The 18,919-nt window shown below is 42.7% G+C and overlaps 1 protein-coding gene across 40 annotated transcripts in view; it reads left to right on the top strand.

Moving 5' to 3' along the window:
- Nucleotides 1-18,919, top strand: part of Syne1 (spectrin repeat containing nuclear envelope protein 1) — a 477,397-nt gene that overhangs the window by 384,851 nt on the left and 73,627 nt on the right. For all 40 annotated transcript variants that reach the window (NM_001419849.1, XM_087580487.1, XM_087580698.1 and 37 more), the window contains 8 exon segments: nt 5,315-5,470; nt 8,234-8,404; nt 10,673-10,806; nt 11,168-11,372; nt 13,544-13,726; nt 14,248-14,394; nt 17,131-17,285; nt 18,520-18,667. In NM_001419849.1, coding sequence (NP_001406778.1) covers nt 5,315-5,470; nt 8,234-8,404; nt 10,673-10,806; nt 11,168-11,372; nt 13,544-13,726; nt 14,248-14,394; nt 17,131-17,285; nt 18,520-18,667 — 1,299 coding nt within the window.

Genomic DNA, 18,919 nt, shown 5'->3' with positions numbered 1-18,919 from the left:
CCCTCAAACACATGCATAAGCACATACCCCTGTAACCACACACTCAATGTACACACACATGCAACCACCTCGCACACACCAGATGTCAGTGAACTCCCCACACAGTACAATGTTGTTCCTATATACTATTCACACAATCTCTGAGAAATTGTTTATGGTGACATAATAAACTTCAAAGATTAATGATTTCTTCATGTTATTTTTATGCTTAATCCATAATCATCATACCCTCTCAATTAGATTTTTATTTATATATATTTTTAGACAAGGACTCACTGCGCAGTTCCAACTGGCCTGGAACTTGCTAGGTAGACTAAGGCTGGCCTTGAACTCATAGAGATCAGCCTGAATTCCTCTCAGTTGTCCTTTAAATGCTTCATTCAATTTATTCAATAAGATGAAGTGCCTACCAGGTTCATTTGCTTGTAAGAGTTCTTTAGTGTGTCTTGAGTGTATTCTGATGCTCTCAACCAGTTAAACCATGCCTTGGCTGGCCACAGCCTTAAAGTGCTTCTTAACTTGCTATTACCATGGAGCTTTTGTTCAAATTCTGTTCTGCCTGGGCCTAGGACTCTCATAGGTGACAATGTTTCTTCCTGTTGTGTCCCAGCAGGAAGCTCATACTGGCTGTTCATCTACCATTAGTGACGAAGATCTGGGGTTCAGGCTGGTTTCTGGGTTACAGGTTTGCCAGTGACAGGGATACATAGCACTTCAGTATTTCCTTGGGGGTTCTTTGGTGCTCCCAGGAAACGTTTTAACAACTAAGTCTATACTAATAATCACTTTAAAATCATGCCCTGGATTTGATCCTTAGAACCCTGAAACCAGCTGTGGTAATGCATACCTGTAATCTCAGAAGTTCAGGGTTATCCTTGGCTACATAATGATATGAAGGCCAGCCTGGGCTACCTGAGACTTTCAAAACAAAGTAAAAAGTATTAAATAAAATAAAAGCAAGCCTAAATTTGATCTGTGTGGCCAACCAGCCCTGTCTCTTCTTTGGAAAGAACCTGCATATACTTTTGTCCACAAGCATGCACTACAGTTTTTCCACGGTATGGCATAAGAACAAGGCTCCTGTGAGAAGTCTCCCTACAGGAAGCCTCTTCCTTCAACTCTTTCTTTTCCATCTTTAAATTTCAAACAGTAATAATTTCCCCTTAAAGCAGCCTGATTTCTGTTTAGGACAGTTGTAATGGGGACCATGTCTTTAAGCCCTGTCAGGAAACCTTATAGTTCAGAAAAGGAAGGCCAAGTGGTGGTCCAAGAAGGATTGCAGTTTTGGATTTGAACCTGTCTGAAATTATTATGTTTTCATTTGTTCATGTTGAACAAGTGAAAGGAAGATTCTCATGTAATTCAATATGGCCTCTGACCTCAATATGTAGCCAGGGCTAACCTTGAACTCATGATCCTCTTGTCTCTGCCTCCCAAGTGCTGGGATTGCATGAGTACACCCACTGTGTCCAGTGAGAAAAACTTTTAGATAACATTTTGTTTGAATGCCTCCCATCAGAAGATGGATGTAAAAAGGACCGGAACCCAACATGCCCGTGTCTCCTCTCTCTGGACAACATGCCCGTGTCTACTCTCTCTGGACTTTGTGTCTGCTTGGAGGCCAGAGATACTACCAACTTAGACCATAAATTCGAAAATCTGGAAAGTAAGCCAGCATTTCAAAAATGTCCTTTTTAAGGTTGAAAAGTGATAGTTTTGCTTTGTCCTCAAAGTTAAAATATTTCCATTAATTTCAAAAGGCAACCCCTAAATGTTAATGTCAACAAGATGAGCGCCCCCCAGTCTCACGGTCAGGGTCACTTCATACTGAAAGGTTGCTCATGGCATCTTCTCGGGGTTTGGATCCATCCCCACATTCATAGTGTACCTTCTTCTGTCTGCCTTTAGTCTCTTGTTTTCTCTTCCTTTGAGGATTTATCTTACTGTGTGTGCGCGCGTGCCTGTACGTGTGCGTGCGTGTGTGTGTGCGCGCGTGCCTGTGCGTGCGTGTGCGTGTGTGTGTGCGCGCGCGCCTGTACGTGTGCGTGCGTGTGTGTGTGCGCGCGCGCCTGCAGTGTGCGTGCGTGTGCGTGTGTGTGCGCGCGCGCCTGTACGTGTGCATGTGTGTGTGTACATGGGTGTGTGTGGTTGGAAGGGGGCACTGCTTCCCCTGGACCTGGAGTTAAGTGTTTGGGAGCAGCCTCCAGTGAGTGCTGGGAACTGAACTCCAGTCTTCCAGAACAGCATTCTTAGTGACTGAGCCACCTCTCCAACCCCATTCTCTCTTTCTCATTAGTTTTTTTCTTTCTATTTAATGGTCTTTTTCTAATTTGTTTCTAGTCCTATGTATGTCTTCTTTTTAATAGAGAAACACCTCGATGCCTGAAAAGATACTACAGAAGTTCAGCCAAATTTTATTTCTCATGGAACATAAGTCTTAGGCTCCCAGAGGTCACTTCGGGCAGTGTCAGAGACAAAGCTTACATTGTGGTCTAAAGAACTCTATGCTGCTGCCAACTCATGATTTAAAAGAAAAGCAATTTCTTTCAAAACTAAAGAGCCAATGAGAAGCCCACCCACTTTTTGGGACATCATATATAAATCACAACAGCCTAACTGACAGCCCTAATTGGCAATCTACCAACCTTGATAAAATTTATTGTCATTTTTGAGAAATTGTTTCTTTGGACCAGAGCATGAAATTATAGCCAGTGTCCTTAAATCAGTGGCTGGCTGCATTCAGGTTTTGTTTTGTTTAAAAATGCTTGACTATTTTTCCAGTCTCTTTCAGAGGTGATTTATTGATTGAATGCAATACTAGAACTGATATTTGTGAATTAATCCAAGTTGAGAATAATTTACAACTACAGAAATATTAGGATTTGCCTTTGCCTCCATTGATCAGAACCAGCACATCTAGAAAAATTATTAATGAAAGGAAAGGCACACACACCTTTACTTTGCACAGAAATATGCTGAAATGCTGGCTCCACTCTTGGGTTTCACGGTTGCACATACTTGTGCCCAGGTGCCCAGGTGCCAAGGTGCCCAGGTGCCCAGGTGCCCAGGTGCCCAGGTGCCCAGGTGCCCAGGTGCCGGCAGCTCTTACAAGATGTGTCAGCCATGCCTCATCCATTTAGTGTTGCTTTCTGAGAAGGTTTAGCACTGTGGATGAATGAATATATATTTAATTCTAATGGTTAAATTTTAGGATTTATAGGAAGAATTACTATGGGTCTCTTTTATATACTAAAATATAAGTAGGGGTTGGGGATTTAGCTCAGTGGTAGAGCGCTTGCCTAGCAAGCGCAAGGCCCTGGGTTCGGTCCCCAGCTACGGAAAAAAAGAAAAAAGAAAAAAATATAAGTAAATATAAATATATCTTATTATAAATAAGATAAATTATACACTGAACATTAAATATGAATTGAGATGATCACATATGGTTACTTATTCCTTAGGCAAAATTCAGAAATATCTAAAAACATAAAGTTAACTGTGTTTTCTGTACTGAATAAAGAAACTGGTACCTCAGTAATCATTAGATTCTTTTCAGAGATTATTGAAGCTGTCAAAACAGTGACAAAAATTAGAAATGAGATAATGACATGAAACAAAAATCATTTCTTTAAGCTAACAAATGAATTTCTGATTAATGCACTATGACAAAATTAGCTCCATTATAATTCAGGATAATTCTTGGCAGCATGGCAGATTACCAAGTAACTGAGTACGATGTAGCTAGTTTAGAGAGCTTAAAGACTATTTTATATATATATCTTTACTTTAATTTTATTCCTTTGGGACAAACATAAGACATATTATTGTTCCCATTTTATAAATTAAAGACAGGGGGAGGAGAGAGAGAGAGAGAGAGAGAGAGAGAGAGAGAGAGAGAGAGAGAGAGAGAGAGAGAGAGAGAGAGAGAGAAAGGTGGGGGGAGCATTTGAGGGCTCAGATTGGAGTTCAGTTAAAGAGGTACTTTTTTTAGTATTCACAAAGTCCTAAGTTTGATTCCTAGTACTTCATATGTTGGAATTTGTGGCATTGGTCTGTAATCCTAGAATTTAGGACGTAGAGCCAGGAAGGATCAGAAAGATGTGTTATCTGTGGCTACATGGTGAGTTCAAGACCAGTATCGTATGCTTGACATCTTATCTTTAAAAATATATGTTGAATCACAGCAGAAACAAAAATTAATAATTTCAAAAGAAGCACAACACATAAACACTTCACCAACAGCTAGTCAACTACAATTTTTTAATCCATATTTAAATCATTGAGCTGGTAAATAGTTTGCTGTACAAGTATTAAGGACCTGAGTTTGGATCCCAGCATCCACATAGAGGTCGGATGTGATGGTGTCCGGAATCCTAGCCGCGGGAAAGCAGAGACGGGGGTGGGGGGTCCCTGGGGTTTGCTGGGTAAATAAACTTTGAAACCTGTGTCTGAGCATTTCACTCGTGTGCATATCTGTACGCCCACCATGTGCCGACCTGGTGCTGGTATTGAGGAGGCGTCAGATGGGAGGAGGCAGGAGAAAAGGGGTTTCAGACCGTTGTGAACCACAGTGTGAGTGCCGAGACTTGAACCCAGATCCTCTGGAAGAACAGCCTGTGCTCCTAAGTGCAGACCATCACCCCAGACCTCCTACAAAGTATGATTTCAGGATGAGCTCTATGCCTTGGCCATTTTACTTTTGTGAGCATTCTATTCTAGCAGTTACAAAAGCACCTTCCAAAGAAAAATGAGGATTTAAGATAGGAAGAAACCTGTAGCCTTTCAGAATCATGTAGAGCATTGGAAACAGAAGCTAATACTTATTCTTGTCCTTCTTTCCCATTTGAAGAAATTGAGACTTACTAAAAGTTCTTCACTTTCCCAGAGTGACAAAGTCAAGGAGCAGCAAAGCCATGTCTGAACCTCAGGTGCTATCTGTCACAGGCAAGGCTATGTGATTTTTTAGAAAAATGACATGTTTGGGTTTGAGAATATAATCACATTGCAATTTTGGATATGTATTTCTTTCCTTACAGCTTTTTGAAAAAGATATATAATGACATTTCTTTATCTGTGAAATAACCAGTTTTTATATTTTTCAGGGTATGCTAATTTACTATGGATAAAAGACTCTTTTTTAACATTTAAGTATAGGAAGGAGTATCACTGCACAGACCCTCTTCTGAGAATGGTCATCTTTTTGGATTAGGCTGGGGTTTTAGTACATGAAACTATAATGACTCAATTTCAGTGCACCCCAGAGTTCCATAATAGAACAATTTAAAATAACTATATATATTTTTTAATCTTTCAGGAACTGGAAGATTTGATTAAAGCAAAAGAAAAGGAGGTAGAGAAAATTGAGCAGAATGGACTCGCATTGATTCAGAACAAGAGGGAGGAGGTCTCTTGCAGTGTCCTGAACACACTTTGGGAACTCAGGCAGACCTGGGCCAGCTTAGAGCGCACGGTAAGCCTACTCCTGAGACTCAACTTTTGGCTCTCTGAAACTTGGGGTTGATATTTGCCAAAAAGCCACTGAGTAAATAGTTATCAATTCTCTACATCACCTTTTGGTACTGTTGAGTCTGTATCATCAATGTCTTTCAATTTCTAGTGTTAATAAACAGTATTATAAATATCATTCTCTTAATTGCACCCACCCTCATAGTCACAGGGAACCTTCTAAGCACAGTTATTCTCCAGTGAAACTGTCCACACCTTTAGCTTCTCCCAAAATTCTAAATAGAGACAGAAAGAGAAACCTGAGATTAGTAAAGATATCTTTTTGTGTGACCAAAGGGCATTTCAAACTCCTATGCCTCAAGTAAGGCACAGTTTCCCCTCACAAACCTACTCAGTTGCCGGTAACTCTGCCACGCCAACTGCTCATGCAGGCAGTCTTCGAAGCCACTTTCCCCTTCTTTCTTTCTCTAATACTTACACCGAGCACATCAGAAAATGTTGGCAGATATACTCTCAGGACAGACTCCAACCCACCTCTGCAGCAAGCATCCTGATTTATGTCCCTTTCATTTCTTGCTTGAATGATTTCCATGATCTCTTTAGCAGTCCCCATCTCAGAAGAGCCAGTCAGAATGAAGTCATACCATAACATTGCCATGTTGAAAATCCTGCAAATTGCTTCTGCTCTCATAAAAAAAAAAATGGAACAAGAGCTGGATGCTGACTAGGCTTCCCACTATCTCTCTGACCCTGTCTTCTGCTACTGCCCTGCAAGGTCTTTTTGCTTAGGCCTGGTCTCACTCCTCTCTTGAACCCAGTAGGCCTGCCCTGGGCTCCAAAACTTTGGATTGTCTACTCCCTCCTCCTAGAGCATACTATAGATTCTTGTATGCCTCAGTCTCTGTCAGTAATATGTAATCTCTACAAAGACATTTGATAATGGACTCAAGAGTGTATTGAATCTTCCAATAGGAAGAGCAGGTACTACAATGTGCACTGTGCCTCTCTGGGTAAGGTCATGTTGATCCCACATGTTGATTCAGACACATTGGTGTCTTTATTGCTTTATTATCCACACCTTTTATACTGGAGCTGAGGGGCAGACCGACAGAAACGAGCACACATATACACACACAGATCCACTCACATTCTCATATGCACGTGACTAACTTTACACACACACACCACGTGCAGATGCACAGGCATGCACGCTCACATACATGGATCCACACATGCGCACAGACACATGTATATGCACTTACACACACACATTCACTCACATTCTCATATGCATGTGACTATACACACACACACACACACACACACACACACACACACACACACACATCCTGTACATAGAAAGGGGACTATTTTGGAAAAGAAAAGGGCCATGGAGTGGGAAGATGAGTAAGGGCTGTGGGGCGGGGAGTGGATACTGTCAAAGGTAGAACTGCGCTTGCACAGAAATGTCAGGCAACTCCTACCATCCATGGGCTCTCCTCCAGAGCAGCCTTCCACATCAGCCCTAGATTATCTTTGACATGGCTTTAAATCTATTTTATTTTATGCATTTCTATAAATTGCCACAAAGGCCTGGGAACAGTTTACCCTATCGTCATCAATGAGGCATTTCTGTCACTGGAATATTGCCTTGTGAGAAGCAAGCCGCAGTGCGGAGAAGCAGCAGCCTATGCAAAGCTGCCGGTGAGCCACCTGCCCTCTCCTGCAGGTCGACCCCAGACCTTACATCTGAGGCAGCACTTTCTTTGTCCTGGAGCCCATCAGATAGTATCCCAACTGATTCCAACATTTTTCTTTTTATGTTGAGGGAGAAAAAAAAGCAGAGAAAGCAAATGCAAATTAATTCCCAGGAGCTCTTCCCTTAATCACCCCCCCTCCTCACCCCCAACCTTGTGCTTTGTGTTAGATTAGGAGCAACATGCCGAAATCCAAAGCCATATGCTTTTGGGTGTTGGAGACCCAAGTACAGTTTTCTCTGGTGCCAATGAATACAGAGAAAGAGCATACGCAGGAGTGTTCTCTTTGGAATCTAAGCCAACATGTTATATAGACACTTGCATGTCCATTTTTATTGCTGCACATCCATAGTACCTAAGTTATGGATTCAACCTTGGTGTCTGTCAAGAGATGAGTGTATAAAACATGCAGCATGCACTTACCGGGCTTTATTCATTCCTAAAGACGAGGGAATGAGATTATGTCATTTGTAGGAAATGTATGAATGGGACACAGGAGGCAATCATAGTAAGAAAAACTAAGCCAGACTCAGACAAAGATCATGCTTTTCATCTGTCTGGGTTTTGTGTGTGAAATCTGCATTTCATATTCATGCATATGTGGGATGGAATTAGAAATGAGACTATTTGGGGAGAGAAGAGGGTAGAAGAAGGTATGTATAGGGAGGGTTGTGGGGAGTCAATATGATCAAGGTCCATTATGGACTTGTACACTATAGATATCACTATAAAACCCATTCATTGTTTGGTACAAGAATATACACTATTAAAAATGTAAAGTCAGTCCTTTGGGGCTAGGGAGGTGGCTCAGCAATTAAGAACTTGTATTTGCTTTTCAGAGGACCCAGGTTCAGTTCCCAGCATCCACTTTAGGCAATGCACAAACAGCCTGTATCTCCCTGTTGTTTTCAGCTCCTAGAACTCCAATGAAGAGGTTCAGAGAGGAACATTTCTCGGTTCCATTGCACTAAATTATATGTAATTATCATGCATATCCTTCTTTTCAAAAGGTTGGACAGTTAAAGATACAGCTGACATTGGTCCTTGGCCAGTGGAGCATTCACAAAGCTGCCTTTGAGGAGATCAGCAATCACCTCATGGAGGCCAGATACTCTCTGTCCCGATTCCGTCTGCTGACAGGTTCCTCTGACGCTGTGCAAGTTCAGGTTGACAATCTTCAGGTAACAGAAGTATTGCATCCTAACATCATTTCCCATGACAGGAAACAAAAAGGATAACTTAGCAAGTAGCAATGTGGTGCTGAAATATTGTCTTACATTCTTAGCATTTAAAGTATGAAAAATATTTGTTTTCTTGCTTGACTTTTAACTTTTAATAGAACCTGCTTGTGGGTGGCGAGCAATGGATTATCTGATACATAAATAGTCTCTAGCTTCCTGTTATGTAAATTTATTACATGTATGTTTTATGAAATGCTTGCCTTTCAAAATCCACTTCCTTGACTGCACTGCCTTCATTGTTTATGCATTCTCTTTCTTTCCTTACCCTGCTTCTCCAAATAGCTTCTAAGGAGCTAAGAAAACAGAGGAAAATAGCCAAGATGGTAAACTCTTAGAACATAGGCTTTAGTCTTATGGGTAGAATCCCTTTGACCAAAGGGATGGCCATATCACTCTCTTTCCAATGCTCACTATTTGCTTCTGCATATGTCTCCATCCACACTGTGTTCACCCAGAATGCACTTGATGGAGTTTGCCTTAAACCCAGCTTGGGCTCACTTTTAAGGTCTCTGCTCTCCAGTTCATGTTTCTTCTGTCTTCACCACCTTGCTCAAACTGGACCAGTCACTGTTCATTTTTCTTGACTAAAATACATAGACAATGGGCAGGGCAGGGCAGAGCAGGCCCTCAAGGGATGGGGGGCCCAGTAGGAGCCCAGCTTGGGCCTTCTCACAGGCCTTCTCATGTGTAGCCCACGTCTTAGGTTTGCCCATCTGCATTGCTGAGTGCCTAGGTTGATTTTCATAAGGGAAGACCTTTAGAGAGTGGATTGGGAAAGAGGAAGACTGTAATATATAAATATTTCTTTGAAACCTAAGTGCTTGTTGCAGTTACCAAGAACCATTGAAACTCATCTTAAGCATCATAAATTCAAAACCACATTTTTTTCTTAATTTGGAGAGCTTTTAAAATAGCACATTCTGCATTTAGAACCTGAAATTCATCTCAAGATAGGAAAGGTTTAAGGGAGTTTTCCTTGAATATTTTGATTTTCAAGCAATTAGATATTGGTAAACAGTACTGTATTTTTCATAGCCCATTTCTCCTTTGCTGAGAACTGAGACTACCATTTAAACAATTTTTCTAGGAAAACATAGGCCAGAGACATGAGGCAGGGTCTCACCATGCAGCTCAGTGTAAGTTGGAACTCATGATTCCCCTGCCTCAGCCACTCTAGTGCTGGGATTATGGGTATGTGATGCTGCAGCTAGTCCTTAGGGACATCTCTCCCCTAGTCCCCTTGCTTGTATAGAGTAGAAGACTTCACCAGCTTGTCTAATAAATCCTCTTTGCCTTGAGCAACTTCAAAAGTATGCAATGTAGTATTATAAATCATAGCTACCTCTCTGACATGACGATCACAAAGGTGAATTCTCCCGCCTAGATGAAACTAGTCTCCATGGGTCTACGTCTCTCCTTTTCTTACCCATCTTTCTCCCACTATTGTACTCTGTTTTTGTGAATGTTATAGTTGTAGACAAGTGGCTCTCAGCCTGACAGGGTCAAACAACCATTTCACAGGGGTCGCCTAAGATAATCAGAAAACACATATTTATATTAAGATTCATAATGGTAGCAAAAATTACAGTTATGAAGAAGCAATGAAAATAATGTTATGGCTTGGGGTCACCACACCATGAAAGACTGTATTAAAGGGTCACAGCATTAGGAAGGCTAGTAAGCACTGGGCTAGACAAAAGTTATTAAGCCTGTGAGGTGATCCTACAATATAACCAGATCTGAATGTTTTTGAACACCTATCCAATTACCCTATGGTTATCTATATTTACTTTCTGTGAGTTAAAAAAAAAGAAGGTAGACCTAGAAAATTCTTTGCACAAGGTAGAATTTAGAGGTGGTCCTCAGAAAAGCGATGATTGACTCTCTTTTGTATCAATTACTGGGAGAACCATGTTATTGACATGGCATCCTGGGTTTGGCAAAAAGAGCCAATGTTGCAGACAGTACTTGGACCACTGCTACATCTCCCTCCTAGGCAAGGACATCCTTCATGGCCTTTTAAAGACGAATCCATGTGCGTAAGAGGGCTCAGATGTTATGACCCTTCTCTCACGCAGCCACAAGGACAGAACTTTAAGGCATTATCTTTTTAACAGCGACAGAGTAACACATGCGTGTCCATTTTTTAAGCTTCTTCATCAGAACTTAGTTCCTGTTTGTCACCTGTGGGACTCTTTCTTTGAGCAGAATCTTCATGATGACCTGGAAAAGCAGGAAGGGGACTTACAGAAATTTGGCTCTCTCACCAACCACCTACTGAAGGAGTGTCACCCACCTGTGGCAGAAGCCCTGTCCAGTACCCTGCAGGAAGTCAATATGAGGTACAGGGCCAGCTAATTTATGTCATAAATGCAGAATAGCGAAGACTTCTGGCAGGCTCAGCTCTGGCTCCAGAGAGTCCACTAATGCTTTGGCTGCTTTTCCTTTTTATAAACTGAATTTCATGAAAACATAACCAGGAAGGGCATTTAGGAAGGATCAGGATTTCCATTGTTCTAAGGATGGTTTTATCCTCTTTGAATACAAGTGTAATATATTAGTCTTTATTAGGTTGGGTAGACGTGAGCCATTGCTGTGTTAGGCCCATGTTCGCATGAATCAGGATGAAGAAAAATAAAACAGTAAATGATAGCACTTGGGGAGAGATGCTCGTCTGCCCTCAGTGTCCATTGTTGCTTGCAGATGGAATAACTTACTGGAGGAGATTGCCAAACAGCTGCACTCCAGCAAGGCCCTCCTTCAGCTCTGGCAGAGATACAAGGACTACTCGAAGCAGTGCGCCTCTGCAGTCCAGAGACAAGAGGAACAGACCAATGCACTGTTGAAGGCAGCCACGAGCAAGGACATCGCTGACGATGAAGTCGCCAAGTGGATTCAGGATTGCAACGTATGTGCAGGAACTAGTCTGGGATTTGCCTGATCCGATGGCCTTCAGTTTCACTGGCTTTGCAGGGCTAGCATAGATGCATGCAGGCTTTGGGGCTATCTGAATCTGTGAGGCAGTTTATCCCCAAATCATCACACCCATATTAACTGAAGGGCCGGGTCTTACAGAGGCTTCTCCCACGCGTTCTCGATTTGTGAGTTTCTTTCCCCATTGTTTTATTTTATTTTTTTAAAGTGAGTTGCCTGTCCTGTTTTTACCTAGTGGGGTATAACCCATGAGGAAAATGTAGGCTATCTGTCTGTACTGTCATAGTCACTGTAAGTTGTGACCACACAGGGGAAATAGTGCCAAAAAAAAAAAAAAAAAAAAAAGACTATTGAAGTCATCCACAGGATTAAAAAACCATCCACTTAGGTTTGTTCCCTGATGCACTGCAAACTAGACAATAGCTTCACTCAGTATTTACAGCAGAGAGCAAGCTGCTTCAGCTTGCTGCTACACATCTTAATAGCTTTTAAATGATCCCCCTTTCCACCGTAGCTGCCAATAACCTACTTAGGGCTTTCGAGAAAGGCCTTCTCTTATTCCACCCAGTATGGCCTCTTATTGTTGGTCCTTATTTGTCTTTATTTTAATGATCTTCATTACAAAGATCTGGTTAAAAGCTTTCCCAAATTGGCTTATTAAAGTAGTCCAGTTATAAAACAACCCCCATAAACTCCAGCTTGTACCCTCGGTGTCAGTAGGGGTTTAAAGCGATGGAATTATTGTTCGAAGTAAAGAGAACCTTCGTTAGCATTGTTTATCCTTGCAAGAGCAGTTGTTTTCAGTGCTCCAGAACCAAGGCCCAGGTTGTTGTCTGTGTCAAGGTTAAAGGTGCCCCTTGGTCTTCTCTCACTGTTCAGGCATGGCAGGATCCAGTTGCCATCCTGTGCAAGTGGAACCCCAGCCAGACATCAGCAGGATTAGTAGTCCCCTGTGTTCTGTTATTACACCATAGGACCAAACAGGGAGTCCCCATTGGCTCATGGTTATGGACATATGGTTGGATTTCCTAAAACACAGGCTGGAGATGCCATGGAGACAGAGGTAGAGTAGGGCCTTAGCTCTGCTCATCTGGACCATCCCTGACCTCTGCACCCCACTGGCACCAGAGCCCAGTCCTAGCTACAGTAAGGTGACCACATATAGACGAATGCCAATGACCTCTGTAAAAACAAGTAGGAAAGGCATACTGAAACACTGAAGCACCATGTCTTCAGTTTGATACATTTACATAGACAAAAAATGAGAAAAATATGACCCGAGGTTTCTAGCTACTGCTGCATTTAGTGTATCATGGTTTCTTTTTCTTCTCTCTTTTTATTTCTTTTTCTCCTTCATCCTCTCATGCCCCTCCCTCTTTTCTTTTTTCTTCCTTCCTTCCTCCTCCTTTTCTTTCTTGTTTTTTCTTTTCTCTCTCCCTGTCCCTCCTTCCTTTTTCTCTCTCCCTCCCTCTTCTTTCCTAGTTTGGTTCTTCCTCTTTTTAAAAAATATTATTTATTTAATGTAAATGAATACACTGTCGCTGTCTTCAGACACACCAGAAGAGGGCATCTGATCCCATTACAGGTGGTTGTGAGCCACCATGTGGTTGCTGGGAATTGAACTCAGGACCTCTGGAAGAGCAGTCAGTGCTCTTAACCACTGAGCCATCTCTCCAGCCTTTGGTTCTTTCCCTTTCTTTATCTACATAATTAGCATTTGTCTGAAAATAATATAATGAGCTCATGTGACTTGTATTATAAATGTTCTGCTTTTTCCTGGAACTAGGGATAGAAGCTTGTGTACTCTAGGCAAGGAAAGTATTCAAAAGCTGTATTCCCAACCTAATCAGAAGAGTCTCTCTCTCTCTCTCTCTCTCTCTCTCTCTCTCTCTCTCTCTCTCTCTCTCCCTCCCTCCCTCCCTCCCTCCCTCCCTCCCTCTCTCCCTCCCTCCCTCCCTCCCTCCCTCCTCCCCTCCCTCCTTCCCTGTCTCTACTCTCCCCACTGATTGCTTTTTTGACAGTGTAGTTATTTAGTGTAATAACTACAGAAATCCTACACAAGTGCATGGTCCTTTGCCAACTGCTGAAGGAGTGGAGGAGGACATGTAACATGCTTCACAATGAGTGTATTCTTGTGTCTCTCAGGACCTTCTCAAGGGACTGGGGACAGTCAAGGACTCGCTTTTCATCCTCCATGAGCTAGGAGAGCAGCTTGGACAACAGGTGGATGATTCTGCAGCCACCACCATTCAGTGTGAGCAGCTCTGCTTCAGCCAGCGCCTGGAGGCCCTGGAGCAGGCGCTTTGCAAGCAGCAAGCAGTGTTGCAGGTAGGGAGCCAGTGACTGTGCTCTGGGCTGGTCGTTTTTCTGTCTGGGGGAAAGACACAGGAAGCAGATTCTGAGAGACACAGGAAGCACTAGTGAATAACACTTCCTATAATACTGAAACGTCAACCTTCACCCCCTCCCCCCAAAAAAGGGAGAATTTCCAGTGGAGTCAAGGGAAGGCAGCCGTTTTACACTGTTCTCTACAACATGCTTTTAAAATTGGTTTAGCAGGTCAACCCCTAAATCACACCCACTTTCCTAGTACCCAACATGTCAACACTAAGTGATTTCAATGGTAGTATCCAAATAGATTTAATAGCCTTGAACAAAAACCAAAGTATTTCAAAAATAGTGTATAATGCATTTAAGCTATGATCTTAGTTGGTTATTAGGGAAACACAGATGAAAGAGAAAAATACCATTCCCGCCTTGTCACTTTTGGACCAGCATCCCATGGAAGGGGCCCTTTAAAAGTGCCAGTTCATTTCACTGAAATGCCGGTTTCTTTTGTAAAACCATAGGCGGGAGTTGTTGACTATGAAACATTTGCCAAGAGCTTAGAAGCCTTAGAGGCCTGGATCGTGGAAGCCGAGGGCATTCTCCAAGCGCAGGATCCCACTCACTCATCCGACCTCTCCACCATCCAGGAAAGAATGGAGGAGCTGAAGGTAAGTATGTGTAAATCCTGCTTCCAGATTTCACCTCTGTCTTAGTCAGGGGTTTACTGCGGTGAGCAGACACCATGACCAAAGCAACTCTTATAAGGATACCATTTAATTGGGGCTGACTCACAGGTTCAGAGGTTCAGTCCATTATCATCAAGGCAAGAACATGGCAGCATCTAGGCAGGCATAGTGCAGGAGGAGCTGAGAATCTTATATCTTCATCTGAAGGCTGATAGGAGAAGACTGGCTTCCAGGCAGTGAGGATGAGGGTCTTATAACCCACACCCACCAAGACATACCCATTACAACAGGGCCACACCTTCCAACAGTGCCACTCTCTGGGCCAAGAATAAACAAACCACGGCAACCTTTCTCCTCAAAATCTTGAGGGAAACTCACTGCCAACCACTTTCTTCCGAGACCCCACTGACATATCCTTAGCTTGTCCTTCCTGTCCCCACTGAGAGGAAGGACTGCTGTGCTGGTGATAGGCTGCCCAGCAAAGCCCTAGCAGGATCAGTCCTTAGGGGACCAGCCCAACCTTTCTTTCCTCTGACAGTCCCATCATACCTTAAAAGGCTTCTACCCTACTACATCTCTAACATGGTTCTCTCCCAGATCAACCTACCCCATCTCAAGCTATGCAGCCTCTTCATTGACCCCTTCCCTCTTCCTTTCTCTCAACCACAGAGACCTTTGTCTTTAAAGTTTTGCTTAATTCTGTCCATTCAGTCAGCCCACATTGTTTCCATATGAAAACATCACACTGATCCCACAACTGTTTACAGTATGATTCGTCAATTAATACTATGACTGCAACTTTTAGAAGAAAGAAATTTTAGTGAATGATCAATAATTTTAAATATTTAATAAACCCAAGTTTAATAATGCAGTAGGTTGGCAGTATTTTTGTCATGTATCCTTCCGTGTAAAGTCCTCCATGTGGGAACTGGGGAGATCTAGGCAAATGTTTGCCCTGGAAGCATAAGGACCTCAGCACAGATTTCTAACACACATGCAAAAGGCTGGTCATTCCATCGTGTGCCTTTAGTTCTTGTATCCTTGAGACCGAGGCAAAAGGATTTCTGGGGCTTGCTGGTCAGCTCATCGTGCTAAATTGGTGGGCTTTAGGTACAGTGAGAGACTAAAGATAACTCTTGATGTTGACTGGCTTCAATGTACACACACACATACACACGCACACGTACAAGTACACGCATGCATGTGCACACACATGCATGTGCACCTGCACACATGAGCACACACATAGATACATGCACACAATTCTTTACTGAGTTTCCAGTGCTCTTAAGACAGAGAGCATCACTGCAAACCGAGGCTGGCATCCCCTGGCTTCCATCCGTCCTAAGTGCCCCTTCTTGCATTAGTCTCCCTCTGCTTCTCCAACCCCCAGAAGCCACCCCACTTCAGTGTATGTGCATGAGCTTTCTACTCTCTGGGTTCTTGTCCTCGTTGGCTCCCTCTTCTACAAAACCAGTGAACACATGACCATTTTGCTCAATGAGACTCTGCCAACAAGAAAGTCTGTCTTCCCTAACAACGGTCAGGTTTTCTACTTTCATGACTGGCACAATTCTGTTCCATGGTTTATCATGTCATTTAGTTAGGTCTGTGGGAGTGGGAGGAGTAGTGACATCCTCCCTGTCAGAGCATAAGGAGAAGGACCAAGTCATATCAGCCTTGTGGATGTCTATCTATAGAAATCCCACCATGTAGTATTTAGACCTTTGGTTTCAATGATCAGGAAGATTTGCTTCCTTAGGAATCATGAGCATGCAGTAAAAAATACATAAACACACACACACACACACACACACACACACACACATATGCTCATACCTGCAAATATACACACAAAGACAGAGGGAAGGAGAAAAAGAGAGAGAGGGAGAGACAGGAGGGAGGGAGGGAGAGAAGAAGGAGGGGAGAGAGAGAGAGAGAGAGAGAGAGAGAGAGAGAGAGAGAGAGAGAGAGAGAGAGAACGAGAACACCAAACACCAAAGTGGACTGATACATTCTGTTTCCTGTAGTTGGCTTACTAGATAGAGACAAAAATCCCCACAGGAAATAGACCTTCACTCTGTTAGAAGTCCTGACTGCAGTTTGGCTGGGGCTTCCTGACTTTGGGGTTGAGAACAAGAATATAAAACTGATGTACTCGAAATAATTTTCAAAGCCCAGGTGAAGCTGGAAACTTCCTGCACCTGGATCTACCTCCTAGGACCATTTACTAACTTCTTGCCCTCTCTCCCCCTCTTAATCAGAGAGGGAACTGCAGCAATGCAGATTTGACTTGAGGCTAAAAGGAGCGATTCCTTCTCACCCTATTATAACAATGTTGATTCATGCCAAGAGCTATATTGCAGTTGTTATTGAATAATAATGGGCCAATTAGCATAAATCAATTATGTTTAATGAGTACACAATGAACCTTTCCATCACCACCATAATGTTTATCTTCCTCTGTTCCACGAAGAGTAAACCAATCCTGTAAATGAGATATTACATGTAAGCTTCTTCCTACAAAGGATTGTGAGTACGGCAGTGACCTCTGCAGGGCAACTGTGGGGATCTGGGCAAGTGTTCCTCTGAGGGGTATGTGGTCCGAAGGCCACACAATCTTCCCGATATCTGACACCCGTGGCAGTTTGCAGTAAAGAAGAAAACCTCTGCCTTTCTTGACATAGGGCTGAACTTAGTTCTCATTGTCTCTGACAGGGACAGATGCTAAAGTTTAGCAGCATGGCTCCTGATTTAGACCGTCTCAATGAGTTGGGGTACCGGTTACCCTTGAATGACAAGGAGATCAAAAGGATGCAAAACCTCAATCGCCACTGGTCTCTGATCTCTTCTCAGACCACAGAAAGATTCAGGTGAGGAGATGCCTTAATCACTCCAGTAGTTCTGTGGATTTCATGATGCTATGACAGCAGGATCACAGACTGGGGAGGGGGCAGTATTTCCTCTGAGCTGGGCATGTAGCTCAGTTGGTAGAATGCTTGTGAAGCAGGTGCGAAGCCCTGGTTCAGTCCTTAGCTACCTAGATCCACATAAACCAAGTTTACTGACAAATGCCTGTGATCTCAGCATGTGAAAGCCAGAGGCAGGGGGACCAGATATTCAAAATCCTTCTCAGCTATGTGGCTAGTTCAAGATCTGCATGGGCTACATGAGGTCCTGCCTCAAAAACAAAACAACAACAAACAGAAGAAAGAAAAAACAGAGTATTGTCTTGCAGCCATGGAGTCTGGGAAATTCAAGGTTAAGGTGCCAGGAGGTTTGGTTTTCTAGTGACAACTGGTTTCTTTTTGCTCCTCAAGGCTTCCAGAAAGGAAAAACAGCCTTTTCACAGGAAAGAAAGACAAAGCACATGAGGGAGAGCCTCAGATGAGGGAGGGGAGGGCCTCACATGAGGGACAGCCTCAAGGCCAAATAAGCTTTTGAAATTCCCATCTATGAAACATAGGCATGTTGACCTTTAATTTTTAACACAAGAATTTTGAAGTGCACCCATTCAAACCATACCACCAATGATATCATGAGATGATGAATTTGTGCTTATACATGTCCTATTTGCATGTGTGTATGTGTGTATGTATATGTATGTATGTGTGTATATATATGTATACCTCTGTATGCAAATTCTAGAACTTTCCAACAATAACAAACTGTGAAGTAAAAGTAGAAAACTCAAGTTGTAATTTCCCATGTTTAAAAATGCAACCCATATCTTAATCATAAAATTTGTTTCAGATGAGATTATTTTCAAAGGGTAGGTACAGTTTTAAACATTAGAAGTGTTAAGGTGGGAGTGGGAGCGTCATCATATAAGCAGGAAGCGGCAGGGACGGGGTATGGGAGAGGGGGAAAGGGGATAACATTTGAAATGTAAATGCATAAAATATCCAAGAAAAATAAAATTGAACAAAAAGTTTTAGACATTCAAAATGTAACACTGTAAATGCTGACGACTTTAAAGGTGTTTCCACTCCATGAATCTTTGTAGTGGTCCAACCAGAACTGAGGCAGAGAACACTTAATCTAATTTTATAGTTGGAAGATACAAAGGCGACCGCATAACCCTTCTCCTTGTCTGTCATCTGTCAGCAAGCTGCAGTCATTCTTGCTCCAACACCAGACTTTCTTGGAAAAGTGCGAAACATGGATGGAATTCTTGGTTCAGACGGAGCACAAGTTGGCAGTGGAGATCTCAGGCAATTACCAGCATCTTTTGGAGCAGCAGAGAGCACATGAGGTAAATGACAGGGGCTCAGGGAGTGAAGAGGCCTGGTCTCAATCCTGATGCCCTATGTCTTAGTCCTAGTATGCATGGGGTAGAAGAGAAGTGATTCCTCCTGCACACATGTACTTTTGCAAGCATGTTCTCATAGACCACACACACACACACACACACACACACACACACACACACACACACACACATCATAAATAAAAGCTAGTAAAAAATTTAAACAAATTTTAAAAACTTAGGCCTCAGCCAGGCATC

Source organism: Rattus norvegicus, chromosome 1 (genome assembly GCF_021556685.1).
Source record: "Rattus norvegicus strain SHRSP/BbbUtx chromosome 1, alternate assembly SHRSP_T2T, whole genome shotgun sequence".
NCBI classification, from domain to species: Eukaryota; Metazoa; Chordata; class Mammalia; order Rodentia; family Muridae; genus Rattus; species Rattus norvegicus.
The sequence above is the reverse complement of the archived record's forward strand: the minus strand, read 5'-3'. Positions and strand labels throughout refer to the sequence as shown.